Source organism: Pteropus medius, unplaced genomic scaffold (genome assembly GCF_902729225.1).
Source record: "Pteropus medius unplaced genomic scaffold, Ma_sr-lr_union100, whole genome shotgun sequence".
In the NCBI taxonomy this organism is placed as follows: domain Eukaryota; kingdom Metazoa; phylum Chordata; class Mammalia; order Chiroptera; family Pteropodidae; genus Pteropus; species Pteropus medius.
In genome coordinates, this window is record NW_024349796.1 from 4,920,013 (window position 1) to 4,938,805 (window position 18,793).

The window sequence follows — 18,793 nt, forward strand, 5'->3', positions numbered from 1 at the left end:
CCTGGCCCCCTTATTCAAAGCCTTTAATGGCTTCTCGAGCCCATCCACAGTCTAAACCAGTGCTGCTCAGATTATGCTCTTTGGTCTGGTGACTGTCCACCTATCTGCAGTGAAATCGTTACAGAAATTGAGAGTTCGGAAACTTCCATGGCATTTTGACAGGGCAGTTTTATCTGAAATAATTTTAAAAATTGGATGTGTTTTATATGATTTTCCCCTCTTCTCCTTTCTTCTAATAAATGACTCATGGCCTACCAGAAGAACAAAAGGTCGGTCTTCCACAGCAGGTAGTGTGAGAAGCACTAGTTTGAATTCCTTTGACAGAGCCCCGCCTCCGTTTCCATCAGTCTGACCGCTCACTACCTTCCTACAGCGTCCTATGCCAAAGTCCAGCCATTTGCTGTTCTTAAAACACACCCCGTGTTTGCTCACCTTTTTATTTTGCTCATGTTTGTTTCTTCTCTTAAAATTGCTTCTCTGTGCAGTTAGGATAAGGTGCAAGTAGGGTGGAAGGAGCACACCTCCTGAGGGCTGAGTCACGCAGTGTTCATGTGTCCTGCCCTCCCTCTGGGATGTCAGCCCTCCCAGCTGGTGGTGTGGATCAGAACTGAGGTTGAGAAGGGCAGCTGAGCAGACTGAAGGGCTGGAGCTGTTTTGCAGCAGCTAGCTATGCATGAGAAGCTACGCATTTCGTCTGTGTTAGGGAGGGTAAGGATGAATAGATCTAAAATGGGTGTCACCAATGGGTGGCTGACTTAATAACTCATGAATATCCATACTTTCCTGATTATTTGGTGTCTCCTATATGGTGTGATAAATATTTGGTGGTCTTTGCTTCTTTTATTTCTTCTTACCTATGTTTTAGCACATGTATGCCCTTAGTTACTTTTTCTATTTCTAATATGTCGAGATGTTTGATTCTATTTTTAGTTTCATCTCTCTTCCTCATTTCTACTATTTTCCGTAATATAATTAAATATTCTTAAATAGTCACACATTACACCCTCCCTACCAGTAAATTTTACCTTCTTTTGAATTCTCAAAGAACTTGCCAGTCATTTATCACATCCTCTGTGGCAGAGGTTCTTTGGGGAAAAGGAAGGTTAGGACAAGGTTTTAGCCATTTCCTACCAGAGTATGAACTCTAAAGGGCAGGTTGTATCTCATCTGTCTCTCTCTTCCTGTATCTAGTATGTGCATCTTATTCATAGTAGACAGTTGCGATCAATTACGTTAACATCCAGTTACCTCAACGCTCCAGTGCTGAGGTCAGAGTTCAGTCTCCACATGGAGATTTATTTGTTTTGTTCCCTGTCCTCATACCAAACCTTTGTACTGGCCAAATGTGCACTTTTGATTTCTAAGAGCACTGGGTGAAAAACAAAGCATTAGCACCTCTACTGCGTAAACAGTTCAGTATTCTCTTGGATGTGGGGCGGGAGCATCACATTCCCATTCAAAAGACAATCTTATATCACTGTTTTTCAAGATAAGGAAAGGTGGACAATAAAAGGTGGCAGAAGAAAACATGTGAGTTTGCCTGTAGCTATACTTTTTAAGTAAATAACAGGTGTTGCAGTCACATTATAAGGAACTAGAAAGTGATATTTGTTTTAGACTTGAAGCAGTAAAAGACAAATAACAGAACTTGGGAACTAACAACTAGAATAATCAAATGTTAAACTTAGGAGAAATTTCAGAGGAAACTTAAGTCCCAAGAAATGAGATCATATCAGAACTCAAGATTTCTGATTTAAAACGAGGTGGTGTCACTTTTTAAACAAAATTCTGGTGTGCATTTGAGTACAATTATAATATAGGTAAGGATTTTAACAATTCATTTTCTTTCAATGAAATAAACCAGAGGCAAGGATTTTACAAACTGCATTCAGCCATCCACATGAAGAAGTAGAAGAGCAGCAGAAATGTACAGAATAAAGAACGTACAAATGAAAATCGGGAGATGGACTGAAGAAATCTCTCTCCGTTACAATGAGAAAATTCCAGCATTTCTGTTGAAGCTTGGCATGCACGTAGAAGAATGGAATAAAGGAGTCCCCTTTTAGCTGCTGTTTTTTGGGGAGGGTTGCACCATGAGAATAATTTGAAGATAGCGTATATGACCAAGTAGAATGGAGACTATGGATTTGGAGTGGAACCAATTTCAGTGGGCTGTCAGCAGCCCTGCAATGGTCCACTGACGACTTTAAACCTTCTCAGTGCTTCCCAAGCCCCTGTCCCCAGCACCCCTCCACCCCGCCTCCAGCAGATATCCTACTCCCTGTTTCCCCAGAAAGCTAAACCATGAAATGGAAATGCCTCCTACTTAACTCCAGTGTAATGCCCTCCCACGGGTCCTCCCGTCACAGTGCAGAGCACACCCTTTTCCTATTCAAAGCTTGTCCTGTGTCCTGGATACATCCCGCCTCCTCGGCCTTGGCTCCACCATCTGTTCAGCGCTCTGTCTCTCTTACCCCGAACTTTTGCCGCTCACCTGGTCCTTTCCTTTCGTCTCGGCATCCTATCTGTAGTCCTGGAAAAAGAGAAAGAAACCTCGTGTTATGAAAGGTCAGCACAAATGAGTTTTCTAATATTTAAACCTGGCCGTGTCACTGATGAAAAATCTTTCAGAGGTTCCCTACTGATACATTTAACAATTCCCACTAATGATTAATGATCTGGAACTATGCGGTGAAAAGTTTTCTCAGGTATTTTGAATATAATTACATGTTATCTATTGCTATCATTGAATTCAATGTTCTATTTTTTGTATTGGTTGCTACAAAACGAACCATGGGACTCAATGATAGCACTTATTAAGTATTGAAGAGATTTGAAATATACAGATGTAAACAGCTGGGCCTTTTAAGTAACAGATCAGCTCTTAAGTTACCCAGGATCGTTGATGCCAGCTCAAATATGTAGTTTGGTGTACTTACTTACGTAAAGGACAGTATTTGACTATTATCTTACATTCACATTACTTTAATTATAACTTAAAAGTTTAGGAATATAAGTTCTCATTCCATCTTGTATGTATTCTAAAACTACCACAGAGAGAAAACATTCATAAATCGGTATAAGACAAGGAGTAGATATTGTAGATGAAGACTTGTTCATGATAGTAAAGTGTGCTTAGCCAGGCCCAGTGCGTATCAGTGAAATATTTTAGAAATTAATAAATGTTACCTTTGGGTTTCATATCTGTAGCAATTTCAGTTATATTTTTTAGATCTAGGATATCCGATTTTTCAAAAATCAAGTCTAGTGATAAACTATTTGCTTTTGCCACTATATCATTATCGACTTTAGTTCTGAAATTTTCTCTTATCTAAATCCTTGAACATTGTAATAATAGTTATTTTAAAGATCTCCAATATATGGATCTCCTGTGAGTCTATTTCTGCTAACTGCTTTTCCTCCCACTTTTCTGTCAAATCTTGATTGGTATGCTTGGTTATTTTGTATTATATATTGGGCATTATAGATGAAAACGTGGGAGATAATTTGAGCCGTTATTGGATTTCTTATTCCAAAGAGAATCTATTTATGTTGCCAGCAGGCAACCAAGTTAGCACAGATTGCCTTAATTCAACCAGTGCTAAAGGCAATTCTCCGGGGCTTCAGCCCCTGTGAGGCCTAATCTATTTCAGGCTCACCTTTTCTCTAGGGAGCAGCCCTTTCAAGTCCCACTGAAAACCTCAGTCTTCCCTCTTCTTGGCAAGCCAGCTCTGTAAGTTCTGAAAGCTCTGCTCAGCTTTTCTGGCCTCCAAACTGAAGCTTTCTGCCAGCTTCTCTAATCATTACCATCAGGAGGGTTTGTCTGAAAAGAGCTAGTCTGTCCTTGCCAGAAGTAGAACCCTTTTATCCTTTCTTAATGTTTCTTTTTGCATGTTTTAGAAATAGACATACACATATAAGTTAGTACAGTACATGTGCCTATGATTTATGAACACGTGTACATACAGTGGGTGCATAAGCATGATAATTTCTTTGTTCATTAGGGGAATCACTGTCAAAGTTTAGAGACTTGAACTTCATTTCCCATGCTTTAGCTGTGATGTTGGTTCAGAAAATACCTGTGATCTGCCTAGTAGAAATTATTCTATCTGTTCAAGGATACATGTCCAATTTTTGACGATGATTATATATAACAGAGATTAATGTGTAAACCTAAAGAAACGAGATCACATTTAAGGAGTACAGCAAATAAATAGCCTTATTAGTGGGTTCTATTTTGCCTCAGCATATTTTCTAAACTCTCTATATCTGAAAACATTTCAAGATACTAGAAATTGTTTGTGTTGCAGTCTCCTTAAAGCAAGCAATTCGGTGTTTACAAAATATGCTTCTGAGCTTAGTCAATTTTTTAAAATTAATATAAAAATGATTATAATGGTTCAGGATATAGGCTTTGGAGTCAGATTCTTTTAGTTTGAATTTGGACTTTGCCACGTGCTAGCTATGTGACCTTGGCCTGTTCATTTAGACTTTCTGTTGCTAGTTTCTTCTCTGTACTGTGGATAGAATTATAAATCTGCTTTGTAGGACCTGTGGGAAGATTTTAAAATATATATATACACATATATATACATACCGCCAGATACTTCAGTCACTGTTGATTGCTGTTAATAATTAGCAGTTTATTCAGACAATGCTAACTATAACTGTTTCGCTAGGCCTCTTAAGAGAAGGATCTAATGAACCATTTGCTTTTGCCAAGAATTAGCAAGAATTATCATTTTAAAACAAAATAAATAGTTTAATGTATACATTTAATAATTAAAGTGTAGCTAGATTGCTTTATATCACTAGTTATGTAGCAAAGTGCTCAAAGTTTGAAAATTAGTAGAACAGTTTCCAGGAAAATATATAGTAGTTATTTAGCAATAAACATAATTTTTATTTTAAAAGGGGTGGTTATGGTCTAAACCAAAAAGTATTTTTAGATTCTTAAGATTCTGCTGTTTGCGGCTTTAAAGTGTGGTTACACTTTTCTTTTATAACAAAGAAGCATTTAAAACCAAATAAACACAACTTACGTGTGAAACTAGGCAAGCGACTCCTTCTTCTACACTGTGATTCCGTCTGTGTATGTGGTAGTAACTGTGAAACTAACTAAAAACGCTTGCGTTGCTAACTGGTGGTTTCATATGCTACAGTTTGCCCACCTTTCGTCTTCAAGGGACATAGAAGTCAGTTTCTAGGAACATTCTGAATCATGAATTTAGTCACCCTGGTAGTCAGAATTTCTAATTAATGATTGTTGAATGAAAAAAAAAAAGAAATTATTACTGTAAAACTTGTTTCTGGATGTCCGAAGATTTCCTTGAACTCAAACTGTTTTAGAGATTTGCTTCTACTTCGTTCCTTTAAGTAAAACTTGTACGTGTCTATGTGCAAGAGAGAGGGAAGAGGAGAGAGAGAGCTCTCTCTGTTTTCACACTGCTTGGATGTTCTCACAGCAAGGCCTTCGACCTGTCATTTCCATGCGCGTAACAGGTTCTGAACTCAAGGGCTCTGGCGATATGGACACTATCTTGAACTGAGCCCCATTATGAAAGAGAGGAGTGAGGAAAATGAAACAAATTATGCTTCTTTTCACTCAATTTATCTGCCCCAAGGTTGTTTTGGGTTTATGAGTCACATAGTTTCAGTTAATTTCAGTTAATTGAAAACTGAATTCAGTTCATTCAGTTTTTCATATTTTATACTTTTTCACATTTCTATCCTTCTTATGGTATAACTTTTCTATGACCTTTTTTCTATAAGAAGAATGAATTCATTATCATGAAATTGTGTTTTTATTCTTATTTTAAAAATATTAATACAATCTGATTTACTTATACTGTACAATTATATAGAAACTTAAATATTTAGAAAGATTATTGTAAGGCTGTGTTACTAGTTATAATTACTATTCAATATTTATGAAGCGCCAGGAACATTTTGAATATGGGAAGTACCAAAAAATGGGATGGTATGATTCTGGGGTTTACATTCTGAAAATAGAATATAAGGAAGTACTTACAAACTACTTTTAAAAGCATATAGTACTTATTTCCCTCACTAAGTATTTACCTTGTTTAGTTATACTAACGTTAATGTCTAAAGCCTGGAAATGCTTACAATATAACTTGTATTAGCAAAAAAGAATCCAGAATGGAGTGATTCACCATAAGCCATGACCCGGCTACTGTGGCACTGTCAAGGTGATACCGTGGAGAACAATGTTACCCGTTAGAAATGTAACGAAAGCTGGATGTGCAGTTCTGTTTCCTAGTAACCACATTACAAAAGCTTTTAAAAGTTGAAATTAATTTTAACAACAGAGTTTATTTAACCCAATAGATCAAAATATTATTTCACTAAGTAATCAATATTGGAAATTATTAATGAGCTATTTTACATTGTATTCAGAGTAAGTATCTGAAATGTGTGTATTTTACAACATAGCACATTTCAATATGGACACATTTTTCATTGGAAATGCTTGATCTGTATTTAGATTTCCTAAAATTTATCGATGAAAAAGCAGATTCACATACCCAATTTGTTCCAGATATATATGTTTTTCCAAACACCATTGATTTTAAGTTAATTAAAATTTAATAAAAGTAAAAATGTAGTTCTTCAGTCTCACTGTTCGTATTTCAAGTACTCAGCAGCCGTATGTAGTTAGTGGCCATTATGATGGATAGCACAGGTATAGAAGAATATGATAGCTAAGGTACCTAGAATCAAGGTTAATAGTTTAGCTAATGTTTAATATAAGAGAAATTATGTAAATTAGTAAAAATTATTATATTGAAATTATGGAGACACATTTTAAGTGAAATTTATGTCTGAATTTCATATGGTCTGCATCATTGAAGAAAACAGTTTGGAGATAATTGCGAACTCCTCTGGTTCTCAGACGGCGGTCCTCAGGTGTTGATACTGTTAATTCCTAGAAACTGCCTTTTACCATATTGCTGTGGTCAGTGTGGGGTGTGAAATTAACCTCGTGAATCTTGATCAGCATTTTTAAAAAATATGAAATAGTATTAAATAGAATGGCTTCATGCGTGTTAGGTTTCAAGATACCTGTTTTGTGTATACAGGATCACAATGAAAAATGAATCTATTGTTGGTCGCAAATTTTTGAGACATTTTTTTCAGGCATGTTTTTGATTGCTAGTATACCAAATATTGCATATACACACATATGGTATGTATTTCTAAACAAAGCATTAATCACAGAAAATTATTTAGCAATGAGATATAAAGTGACATTAGAACATGCCTAGTGAATAAGATGGGAAAATGTCAAGTGACATATAATCACCATAATAAGCACAATATTAATAAATATAAACCCAATTATATATGTGTGTGGTGACTTTCTTCCTCAGTTGACTTATGAGTAGCCAATTTTGAATTTGGGGTTAATGGAATACCTTATTGGTTTGATAACTGTCTTCCTGTAAATTTTGGTTTGACTAGAAATCATCAAATTTAAACTTGGGGTCACATCTTAATTCTCAAGAATCTTGGCTTCTTTCAAAAGTAAAAACATTGTATTTAGGCCTAATTTGTACGGATTACAAAAAAATGGCACCTAAGATCTCCTTGAAACATTTAAATAAAATAATTGCGTGATATTACATATTTAACTATTCCTATAATTTTTAAATTAGTAACACTTGATGTTTAATCTCATCAGATATCCAATAAGATATATCAAAAATGAAGTCAAATCAAACCGGGATTGAGATTATATTTTTGACAAAATGTAGATTTTTTTTAGTCCATCACTCTGTATTATTTGTTTATTTAAAGCTTCTTCAAAGTTTTGTGGTTTTTCAAGTTTTGTATAAGCCAAGCTTGAATATGTTTGCTTGAAATTCTTCAGCTGTGCACAGTCAACATGTCAAATAACTTTTATACGATGGACATATTTGGAATACTATTTTGCCACAAGAGGCTGGAAACTTGGGCAGCACTCACTGTCATGCTTTTAAAAGGCAAAATATGCCAGAGTCAGTGCTGTGCAGTGATCACAGTGTGTCACTGTCTCTTTTGTGAGGACCGGTTGTAGACATAGGGACTCTTACAGGATAGACATACGGTTTAGATACAGCAAATAACCTTGGATGCCATTTCAAGTTTACTTCTAACCTCTAGGTCCCATACAACATTAGAACATATTTTAAAATACTGTGTATCAACCGGCTCTTTTTCTCCTGGAGGTGTTCCCTTCCCTCAGTGCTTTCTTATAGTGAGATACAGATGCATCGGAACAATAGCCTTTTGACTTTGTCATATTTTTCATTTTTTATGTTTTTCGTACTATTTTGCTTTTTTTTTTAAATGCTGATCAAAACGATGTGAGTGTAGCATTGAGGGAGAAGAAAGAAGAGGAAGAAGAGACAAAAAAAAAAAACACATTTATAACTGTTTCCAAAGATAGTAGGACCGTACTGATTAGAAATTCCATTAAGAAAGTTATCCTATTGCTTGGATTAAAATATTCTAATGAAATGTGTTGGAATGCAGACGGAAGCCAAATCTTGTGTACTAGTATGTCCCTTTACCTGTCCGATAGGGGCGTGGCGTGGATGGCAATCCACATGCATGACTTCTTCCTTTTCAGAGGACCTGTAGGAAATTGTCCCTTACTCCTTCATGTTGCTAATAAGTACAAGGTCCGGCGCTAGACATTGTGAAGAATGAAAATTATTTGTGGGTGGGTTATGGGTATTCAAATGGCTTAAATCCAGTAGGACGCATATGCAAAACTATACATAGGACAGCATTGGGGAAGGACTGTGGTGGTACAGACCACTCTTGAGGAGCATGTTATCTTTGGAATGGAGAAGTCAGGGCAGGCCAGTTGGGGTGACTTTTGGTCCAGGACTTGAAAGATTAGTAGGTGTTTTGTAAGAGTAGTTAGTTGTAAGACATTCACACCTTGGAAAGACTGTAAGAATTAGTGTTTAAAAAAAATAGTAGTTTAAAAGTTAACTTTTGGGAATTAAACTAATTACATCATCACAAAATCATAGGAGGCAAATATCTTGAAGCCCAAGGGAAGGAATGCCAACTTTACTGGTTGGTAATAGGTTCTTAACTTAAATAGTATATTAGTATATATAAAAAAAAGTTCTCAATAAAAGAAGGTAGGCCATATAGGAAACGGTGTATTGTGTGGATACAGCACTTTCCAGGGAAAGAGAGAATGTCAATGAACTTGAATTTTTTGGTCGTTAAAGATGTGTCTCCCTTCACTGCAGGGTGGACATTCCTCACTGGGGTCTGCCTTAGCTGAAGTGAAATATTCTTTCGGTTACTTTCTCCACATTGTCCAAAGAGTATACTAATTAAGAGTATGGCGTCAGGATCATAATTCACCCAAACTGCATTTCTAAACTTGCTAGCTGCATGACTCTTGATAATATATAATACTTGGTCTCCTCATTAATATAATGAGATGAAAATTACGTATCTGCTCAGGTAATTGTGAGAATTGAATAAAAGTATTGATCTGAAGAGTTTTACTCAAGTACTGGGACATGACACTAAACAAAGCTGTGAATGTGATCTGTAATTTTATACTCACCAAGGAGCCTTAATCACTAATATCTAGATATCTTAATCATCTGAAAGAGGGTCTACAGAACAGATGCGTCAGTAATCCAGGCACCACATGAGATATCCGCATCATGAATGAATACTTCCCAGCATTCTCAAGTGATTTATGATGTTGGTTAACATTAGTCTGTCATCAAGAACTTAATCATTCCTGGGAGGTTTGGAAAAGCACTGTTTCTGTACCTGCAGTAAGGCTGTGGACCTGCCTGGGTAAACCTACCAGTGTTTAATGCCAAGCTGTGAGATTTTTCAGCAAGTAATAATGGCTACCTTTCACTGAGCATTTACTGTGGGCCAAGCATTCTGCTAAGTGCCTTACCTGCTATGTTGTCTAAGCTTCTAAAAATGACTCTTCAACTAGGTATTAAAGTTCTCCACTTTTACAAATGAGGAAATTGAAGTTTGGAGGTGTGAGGTGACTTCTCGAGGTCATACACAGTTTGTTAAAAGGTAGAGCCAGAACTTGAGCCTTGGTCTGCCTCTGCTCGCAGCCATTTTGAGGTACTGCATGAGATTCAAATCAGGAAGACCTGGTTTCAGATCCAATTCCACTTTCTAAGAATATCTTAAACAAGTTGTTTTTGCCTCTCCAAACCTCAGATTCTTCATCTAAGACACAATGAATACATCCCATGTAGGATTGTTTGGAAGATTAGAAATAAGATATGTGAAGTGTCTGGCACAGTTTCTAACATATGCTAGGGACTCAGTAGGAGATGATAGTTATTGTTTTGGGCTCTCTAGACTCCTTTCTGCCTCCCACCGTCCCCCTTGGCTGTGATCTCTGTGTCTCATTCAGGTAAAAACTTTATACTTGCAACTGCAAATACATGTCAGAATGTGCCTTGATGTATTTAAATTAAAAATCAACTGAGGCTATTACCAGTTTTAAGAGCTGACATTTCATTTGTCTTACATAACCATATAAATTTCACTGTTCTTATTGTGATAATATATGTAACATGAAATGTTCCATTTTAACCAGTTTTAAGTGTGCAGCTGAGTGACATGAATTACATTCATGCTGTCATACAACCAACACCACTATCTGTTTCCAAATCTTTCGCATCACCCTATGCAGAAACTCTAACCTTTAAGCAGTAACTCCCATTCCACCGCCCTCCGTCCCTGCTCACCTCTAACCCGCTTTCTGTCTGTTCTAATGTTTCATGTCAGTGGCCTCGGGCCATATTTTTCCTATTGTGTCTTGGCTTATTTCACTTTAGCACAATGTTTTCAAGATTTGTCTATGTCGTGGCATGTGTCAAAACTTCATTCATTTCTATGGCTGTACAATAGTATTAATAATACGTATGAATTACCACATTTTGTTTTTCTATTCATTAGTTTTTGGTTGTTTCCACTTTTTTAGATATATACTTTAAAACTCATTTGAGTTTGAATTCTCTCATGATAATGACCTTGAAGGCACTTCATTAAAATAATAACTTTTTAAAGTAAAAATTATCATCTAGAATTTCTTTTAGGTCTACACTGAGTTATTCTAGTCAGGTTAAATCATTTTACTTTTTATGTTGCATACCTGGGAATATGTAATATATATTTTAAGGAAAATGATATCACCCAGATTTAGATATTTTTATATTTGCCAAGCAGTACTTTTATGTCCAAATCAAATATTCCAGTTGCAAAATGTTGAAAGCATATGATACAATCAGTGTAGAGTTAATGTTATATTTTATATTTCCTTTTTGTATTTTTAAAGAATTATACTTTACATGTTTCTAAAGAGTAAGCATTTCTGTATATTGATTAGAATAATATTTTAAAATTCCTATCACTGAGGTTTTTTTCCAGAATTACATGACTATTATATTTAATCCAAACCCAAAATAATGGTTGGCAAGAATAAAAATAAAGCTGGCTGGCATCATTTTTCTTAAAAAGTACTTTTGGATGATAAAAGCAGATTAAAACATAACTGATAAAGGGATGACAATCCATTTTGTAGATCTTTAAAATGTTAACAAGATCCTCAGAACAGATTTAGATTTTTCCAACTCTAAACTAGATAGCCTAGAGTTAACCATAGCCCTTGTTATTTGTTTATTTTTTAATTATATAAAAGGAATTTGCTAACAACTGTAAGGTACTTTTCCAGGGCTTATTTTCAGAAAGTAAAAGACATAATGAGAATATAGTGTAAAAAAAAATGCCTTTTTTCACTTAATTTTAAAAATGTGTTCAGCTGTTTTCATTTGCAAATATTGCTGCTGTTTGGCCAGACAAGGACTTATACAACTTTCACTTGTCTGGTTAACTGTCCTGGGATAACATGAATGAATGATTTGGGGCAGATAACCTCATTTAACCAGTAACCTATTCTACTAAGGCAGTGATCTCCACATGATGCGCATTAGAATCACCTTGAGAACTTAAAAACACATATCAGTACCTGGGCTCAGATCCTCAGACATTATGATTTAAAAAAAAATTTTTTTTCTTTTCAGTTACAGATGGCATACAATATTATGTTAGTTTCAGATGTCCAACATAATGATTAGACATTTATACACCTTACAAAGTGATCACTCTGAAATGTTTAGTACCCATCTGACACCATACGTAGTTATAGACATTCTGGTTTAATAGGTCTAGTATAGAATTGGACAAGCTCCAGAAGTAATTAACATGCAGTCAGGGTTGAGAACGACTGTATTCAAGTGAGAACTAGATGAGGTGAGATGGGGTGGGATTGTAAGTGGGGAGGAGGTAGTAGGAATGAGCTTCAATCATTTCCTTTTCTTCCCTAGTAACAGTCAGACAACTCAAGAGGAGAGAATACAGAGTCACTGTAGAATACAGAGTTTATAAAATGAAGTAGCTTTTCTCTTTTTGTCATTGTAGACATGGAAGGACTTTAAAGAAACTTAAATGGTTCAACAAAAGATGCTCTAATGGATGACAGTGAAACTCCTACATGTAATCTGCAGATAGAACCACAAGATGGGTGTCATCCTGGTGACAACGTGGAAAGTACAGTAACACACTTGCCTTCTGCATCAGACGAAAATGAAAATCAACTTGACGCAGACAGGCATGTGCGTCTGAGCAGCAGTGACAGTGCAATGGGCAAACCCGGAGTGTCTGAGCAGGACAGTCTAAACAATAACGAACGCTGCACGCCGCGCTGTGAGGTGGCTGCAGGTGAGAACTTGGAAAACGCTCCTTGTGAAGGCCCCAGAGATGGGCAGGACTTCTTGGGGAAGGACAAAAGAATACCCGGAAAAAGAAGTTCAAGAAGCAGAAGAGGCACTGCCGAGAAGATACCACGAGGTATTTTCTTTTTTAATTTATGCCATTCCTTGAAAATAAGTCATCTTCCCACCCCATACCGTTGATGCTGTGCTGCATCTCACTTCTCCTAATATATTCCCGAGCTCGTTCTGTACCCTCCCATACAGATCCACCTGTGTGGTGTGCCATGCATGTCACATGTTCCCGCATTGCCGCCCTGTATGGGTGGACCATCATTTATTTAACTACTTCTTTATTGCTATTCCCAGTGTTTTGCTATATAATAAATGTTAAAATGGACATTCTTTGTACATGTTTTTACACTAGGTACTTTAACTGTATATGTAGTCCTTTATAAATTAGAGAATTTTCTAAATTAGAGTCCTTTTATAAATTAGAGAATTTTCTAATATCAGTCTTAAAATTTTCTCTCTGTTATCACTGTGGCTTTGCTCTCTAACCTGTGAGTTTATGTGCTAGTACAATCATACTCAGCCTCTTTACAGAATCCTTTCATCTCAGGAGGTGAATAATATACATTGACATATATTAATATATATCTTATACCAATGTTGAATAAGACATCTAGCTTTAAATATCTATAACCACTTTGGTTACAGAGTAATTCAGGGTATTTCTTATTGAGCATGTGGTTTGGCAGTTAAAGTTTGGAACTATGGACTTTTTCACCTGAATCACAGGGCAGCTCTGGTTACTTTTGATCAGAAACGTGGAACTGGAGAGTTCTGGCTCAGCCCAGCCTGAGACTCTCTAGTGTAGCAGCACTTCACCCAGGCTCTGCATAAAGCTTCAGGGATGAAGTGCAGTGTCTCCTCTCATCTTCTGCTCTCTTCTTTGGCTAATTAGAAATACAGTCATATAGACTAGTGGTTACCAGAGGGTGGGCGGATGGGGGAGGTAGACAGGGTAAAGGGGGTCAAAAATGTGGTGACAGAAAGAAATCTAACTACGAGAGGTGAACACACAGTATGAATATATATGTGCCTTACTGTTAAAGTGTACAGATGAAACTCTTTGGATTTCGTTAACCAATGCCCCCATACAAAATTAATTGATTGATTGATTTAAAAAAAAAAGAAAGAAATACAGTCAATTTATCCACATCCATTGTTTTATTTGTATTTTTCATAAAAGATGAAACTTTCCAGTTTCTACAAATCAATCCTTATTTATTCTGTAAGGTAATTTGATAACTTTTTAATGTTACTCGTAATTTGCCTTTCCAGTTAATTGATTCCTTTGTCTTTGTTTTCCTTGGTCGACTTAAAGCAAATTGAAATAATTTTGACAAGAGATATGAAAGCATTTTCTGAAAGACATAGGGTAAGCAGATGATTTATACAGTACTATTTGCATATAAATTAATTTATTGTATATAATTCAAGAGCATTTTGACTGTGCCTCTCTAATCCGATCTTGTGGTGTTTTTAAGAACTGAGACCTAGTTGTATATGTATAAAGGTCAGTCATAGATTCACGATCATGGCTCCTTTTATTCCTTCCTATCATGACCTCATTCTAGTTTCCCTAGGTATGATTGTATAATTTAAAGTTGTTTAGTACTTATTATCCAGTGAACATATATATGTAGAATTACTACCCCTTAATGCATTTGAAATAATATGGAATAATTTATAAAACTTAGGAATCATCTTTATACAGATTATTTTGTATATCTTATATGAAATGAACTTAAGCATATAAGAAAACTGAATTAAGAGCTGTAAAACCTAAGTTCAACTCTTCTGGTTCTAGGTTACTCGGTGAGACTTAATCATTTAGTACTTTAGTTTCCTCACCTGTATAATGATGATAGTCATCTACATATACCTATAAGATTGCTTGCCAAGGAGTGAATTTCTTATATTTCTAAATAGGAATGGTATAATCTAAACTCAATTGAAATTTGGTGCTTCACCTCTAATAGCTATAGTATTTTTACATGTAAGGGGTACGTTTTTATTTGTACTATAAGTTTTGTTAAATTAAAAGAAGGTAAGTTTGGGTGGGCAAAAGAATTTTAAACTGAATGAAAGGATATTTTTTAAGGATAGAATTGTCTCTTTCTAACCTAGGAAGGATATAGAATGGAAAGCTTTAGGATTACGTGAGAGCTTTCCTCAGTTTACCCTAAGAAATCACTGAAGCCTGTCCTCTCTCAGTACATATCTAGTCACCAAGTCCAAATGATCGTATCTCCCAGTGATCTCTCTAGTTGGTCTGTTACTTTCCATCTTCACTGCCACGGTTCAGCATCATGTTCTTAGCTGGAGTACTGCAAACCCCCAAAGATGTCTCCCATTTTGTTTCTCTATAACCCACTCTGTCTCAAAACTAACAATGCAGATAGTTTTTGCTAAACATCAGTGTGTTTATTCTTTTTACTGTGAAATTTTAATATCCTAAATAAAGTTTCAAAATTTTGCAGGTATTTTTCTAATAAAAGAATAGCTTCTCAAATGTGAAATGATATATAAAGTGTGATATTCAGTCCCAAACCAGAAATAAGTTTATTGTAGGTAGGTACTCTCTCAACACTTTTTTGGAAACATACATTAAGGTAAATTTATTCACTCTTCGCTCCCTTACTTAGTTTAATTTATAATAATTTTTCATTTATCCCATTTGTTAAAAAAAAAAAATAGTATTAGGAGACATGTCATTATAAGTTTTCTGAAGGCAGCATTTCTATACACCTGATACAACCTTGAACATGGCCTCACATAAGTCCAGTTGTCATTATAATATGGGCTTATTTTTTCCTTAAGAGAATTGAATCCCCTTGATATAGTCACTAAGCAGGTTTATAAGCTGCATTCCATCAAGTTTTCACTTGCATAGTTTTAGGTAAATAATATTCTAAAAGTTAATGAACATGAGCCTATAAATTTTTAACAGCTTTATCGAAGTAGAATTCACATACCCTATAATTCATGCACCTAAAGTATACAACTCAGTGATTTTTAGTATATTCAAACGCTATGCAGCCATTACCACAGTCAATTTTAGAGCGTTTTTATCACCACACAGAAACCCCATACCTGTTAGCAGCCACTCCCCATGCATCCCTGAGCCATCCCAGCTCTAGGCTACCACTAATCTACTTTCTTTCGCTATAGAGTCACCTACTCTTGACATTTTATTTAAGTGGAATCATACACTCTATGGTTTTTTTATGACTGGCTTCCTTCACTTTGCATAATGATTCACCCATGTTGTAGCATGTATCAGTATTTTATTTCTTTTTATGGTCAAATAATATTCCATCGCATGGATATATCACATGTTATTTTTTTGTCAGTTTCTGAGTATTTGGGGGTATTTCTCCTTTTTGGCTATTTTGAAATATGCCCCAATGAACATTTGCCTACGAGTTTTTGTGTGAACATGTTTCCATTTGTGGGGGTTTTTATATGCGTGGGAGTAGAATTGCTGGATCATAAAGAAACTCTGTTTAACTTTTGAGGATCTTCCAAACTATTTTCCAAAGTGGCTGCACCACTTTACGTTCCCACCAGCAATATTTGAGGGTTATAATTTCTCTACATCCTCTCCAATACTTGGTAATATCTGACTCTTGATTATAGCCACAGTTTTTTTATTGAGATGTAATTTATATGTTAAATTTACCTTTATAAAGTGTACAACTTAGTGGTTTTAGTATATTCACAAAATTGTACAACTGCCTGACTCTAGAACATTTTATTCCCCTAAAAGGAAACCCCGTACCTACCCATTAGCAGTCACTCCCCATTCCTCCCTCCCCACAACCAACCCAGCCCCTGGCAACCACTAGTACATAAATTTTACATGGTTATAAGGTACAAATTCAGATTAAGTGTCTGATCATTGCCATGACAACATACTTTAGTTATTTACCCAGTCACCATAGTATCTAAACATTTGACAAAACAGTTGAGCAAAAGGCAGGAAGCCAGAGATGGCAGCAGATGGAAATTGAGAAAGGAAGGCCCTTCCAGACTGATTTGCCACTATTCAGTGCTCTGACTTGTTCCACTGAGGCCCTCACAATGTGGCCAGCTGGGAGGTGATGAGGAGGGCCTGAAAGCTGGAGGACAGCAAACCTTGGAAATGAATCTGTGGCCTGAAGTCAAGCTTGTGTAGAGAGAAGAACAAAGACTTTGGGTTTGAATATTGGTGGGCTCTACCTGTTCCTACCTGTGTAACTCTAGAAAAGTAGTTAACTCATTCCCCTGAACCTCTTTCCCCACCTGTATGTCTTGCAGGATTGTCCTTATAAGGAACAATACTGAGTGTAAAGCACTCTGTAAAGTACCCAGCATAAAACGGGTGCTTCTAAATGGTCATTGTTGTCTTTATGTGGGTCACAAGATGAGTTTTGAGTGGCATGACTAAGAGCAACATTCAACAAAATTAAGAAATTGATTTAATTTGACTCTGAATCTATCTTACTTCTTTTGTCAGTATCTTTTGGGGTCTTGTTAATGCTCCTTTTTTAGATTTACCTAAACCTGCCCCTCTGTTCCCTAACTTGTATTCCTAAAAGCATATTTGCAGTGGCATCCTAGTTTAATGGCAGAGATAACATGCCTACTGACATGCTAACTGATATCTAAAGTAATAACTGGTAATGTCATGAAATATGAACTCTCAAGACTTATTTGCATTTTACATATCTGCCTTCGACCATAGCAGAACCTTTATAACCAGCCTTCAAACTCAAATATCTTGTGGAGCCAGTCAAAGAATTTATATGCTGGTGGTTCTGGCCAGGATTGCAATCTTTGAGATTGATGTGGACTGTGGAGAACAGCGGTGTGCACACCCTGCCTAAGTGCATTCACATTTAAAAACTGAATTGCTAAACTACTATCAGAAGAATAATAGGTGCTGGGATCGATATTTTGGAATCATAACCCATTCTGTTCATTAGGTAGGCAAATGGACAATTTAACTCTCTTTCAGACTGTATGCTAAACGTCCATAATTCTGAGGTCCTGGTTTCCCTTATCTCTGCTCCTAGTAGGTATCCCAGCTCTTCAAAATGAAAATGTCTTTGGAAAGTGACCTGCAGAAGCAGGTCTTCTTATTCTTTCCTCATTAAGGGGTTGGTCAGTGAAGACAGATCATTCTCTTCTGGAAGGCAGCCGTTCCCCGTGTGAGAACAGAATAAAAGAGTTCCCGATTTGTATAGATTTAAATAATTTTAGAATCAGAAGGGACTTTAAGATTACTTAAAAATTCCCTCAATAAAGAAAGCGCCAATGTTAGTGTAGTAGTTTTCTCTTGCTGCTATAACAAATTACTACAAACTCACTGGCGTAAAACCAACACAGATTTATTATCTTACAGTTCTGTAGGTCAGGAATCTGACACCGGTCTCACTGGGCTGAAACCAAGGTGTCAGCAGAGCCGTGTTCCTTTCTGGAGGCTCCGGGGGAGAATCAGCTTCCTTCCCTTTTCCAGCTTCTCGAGACTTCCTGCATTCCTCAGCTTCTGGTACCCTTTCTCCATCTTCAAAGTCAGCAACAGCACCTGGCGTGTCCAGTCTTGCTCTGCCTCTACTGTCCATGTTTAAAGACCCTTGTGATTGCATTGGGCCCACCCAGATGATCCAGGATCATCTCCCTTTTTCAAGGTCAACTGATTAGCAACCTTCATTCCATCTGCAGCCTTAATTCCCTCTTGCAATGCAATGTAACTTTATAGATTCTGAGTATTGGGACATGGATGTCTTCGGGGGCCATTATTCTGCCTACCACAAAAAAGATGTTAATTAAAGATTTTAAAAGACTAGATGATGACTTTACCTAACGGAAGAATTCTTCCCTTTGTAAAAAAGCTTTTTACATTATTTCGTATAAGCATACACAGTTACTTAGTCAACATATATTTACTG

At 36.3% G+C, this 18,793-nt stretch overlaps 1 protein-coding gene across 4 annotated transcripts in view; it reads left to right on the forward strand.

The window, feature by feature from the left end:
- The window catches only part of CNST (consortin, connexin sorting protein), an 87,677-nt gene that overhangs the window by 22,382 nt on the left and 46,502 nt on the right, over nucleotides 1-18,793 (forward strand). For 2 of the 4 annotated variants that reach the window (XM_039883255.1, XM_039883257.1), the window contains exon 2: nucleotides 12,502-12,931. In XM_039883255.1, coding sequence (XP_039739189.1) covers nucleotides 12,552-12,931 — 380 coding nt within the window. In that variant the 5' untranslated portion in view covers nucleotides 12,502-12,551. Of the gene's footprint in view, nucleotides 1-12,478; nucleotides 12,932-18,793 lie in introns of all 4 variants that reach the window. The other 2 variants (XM_039883258.1, XM_039883256.1) reach the window with 2 other exon arrangements.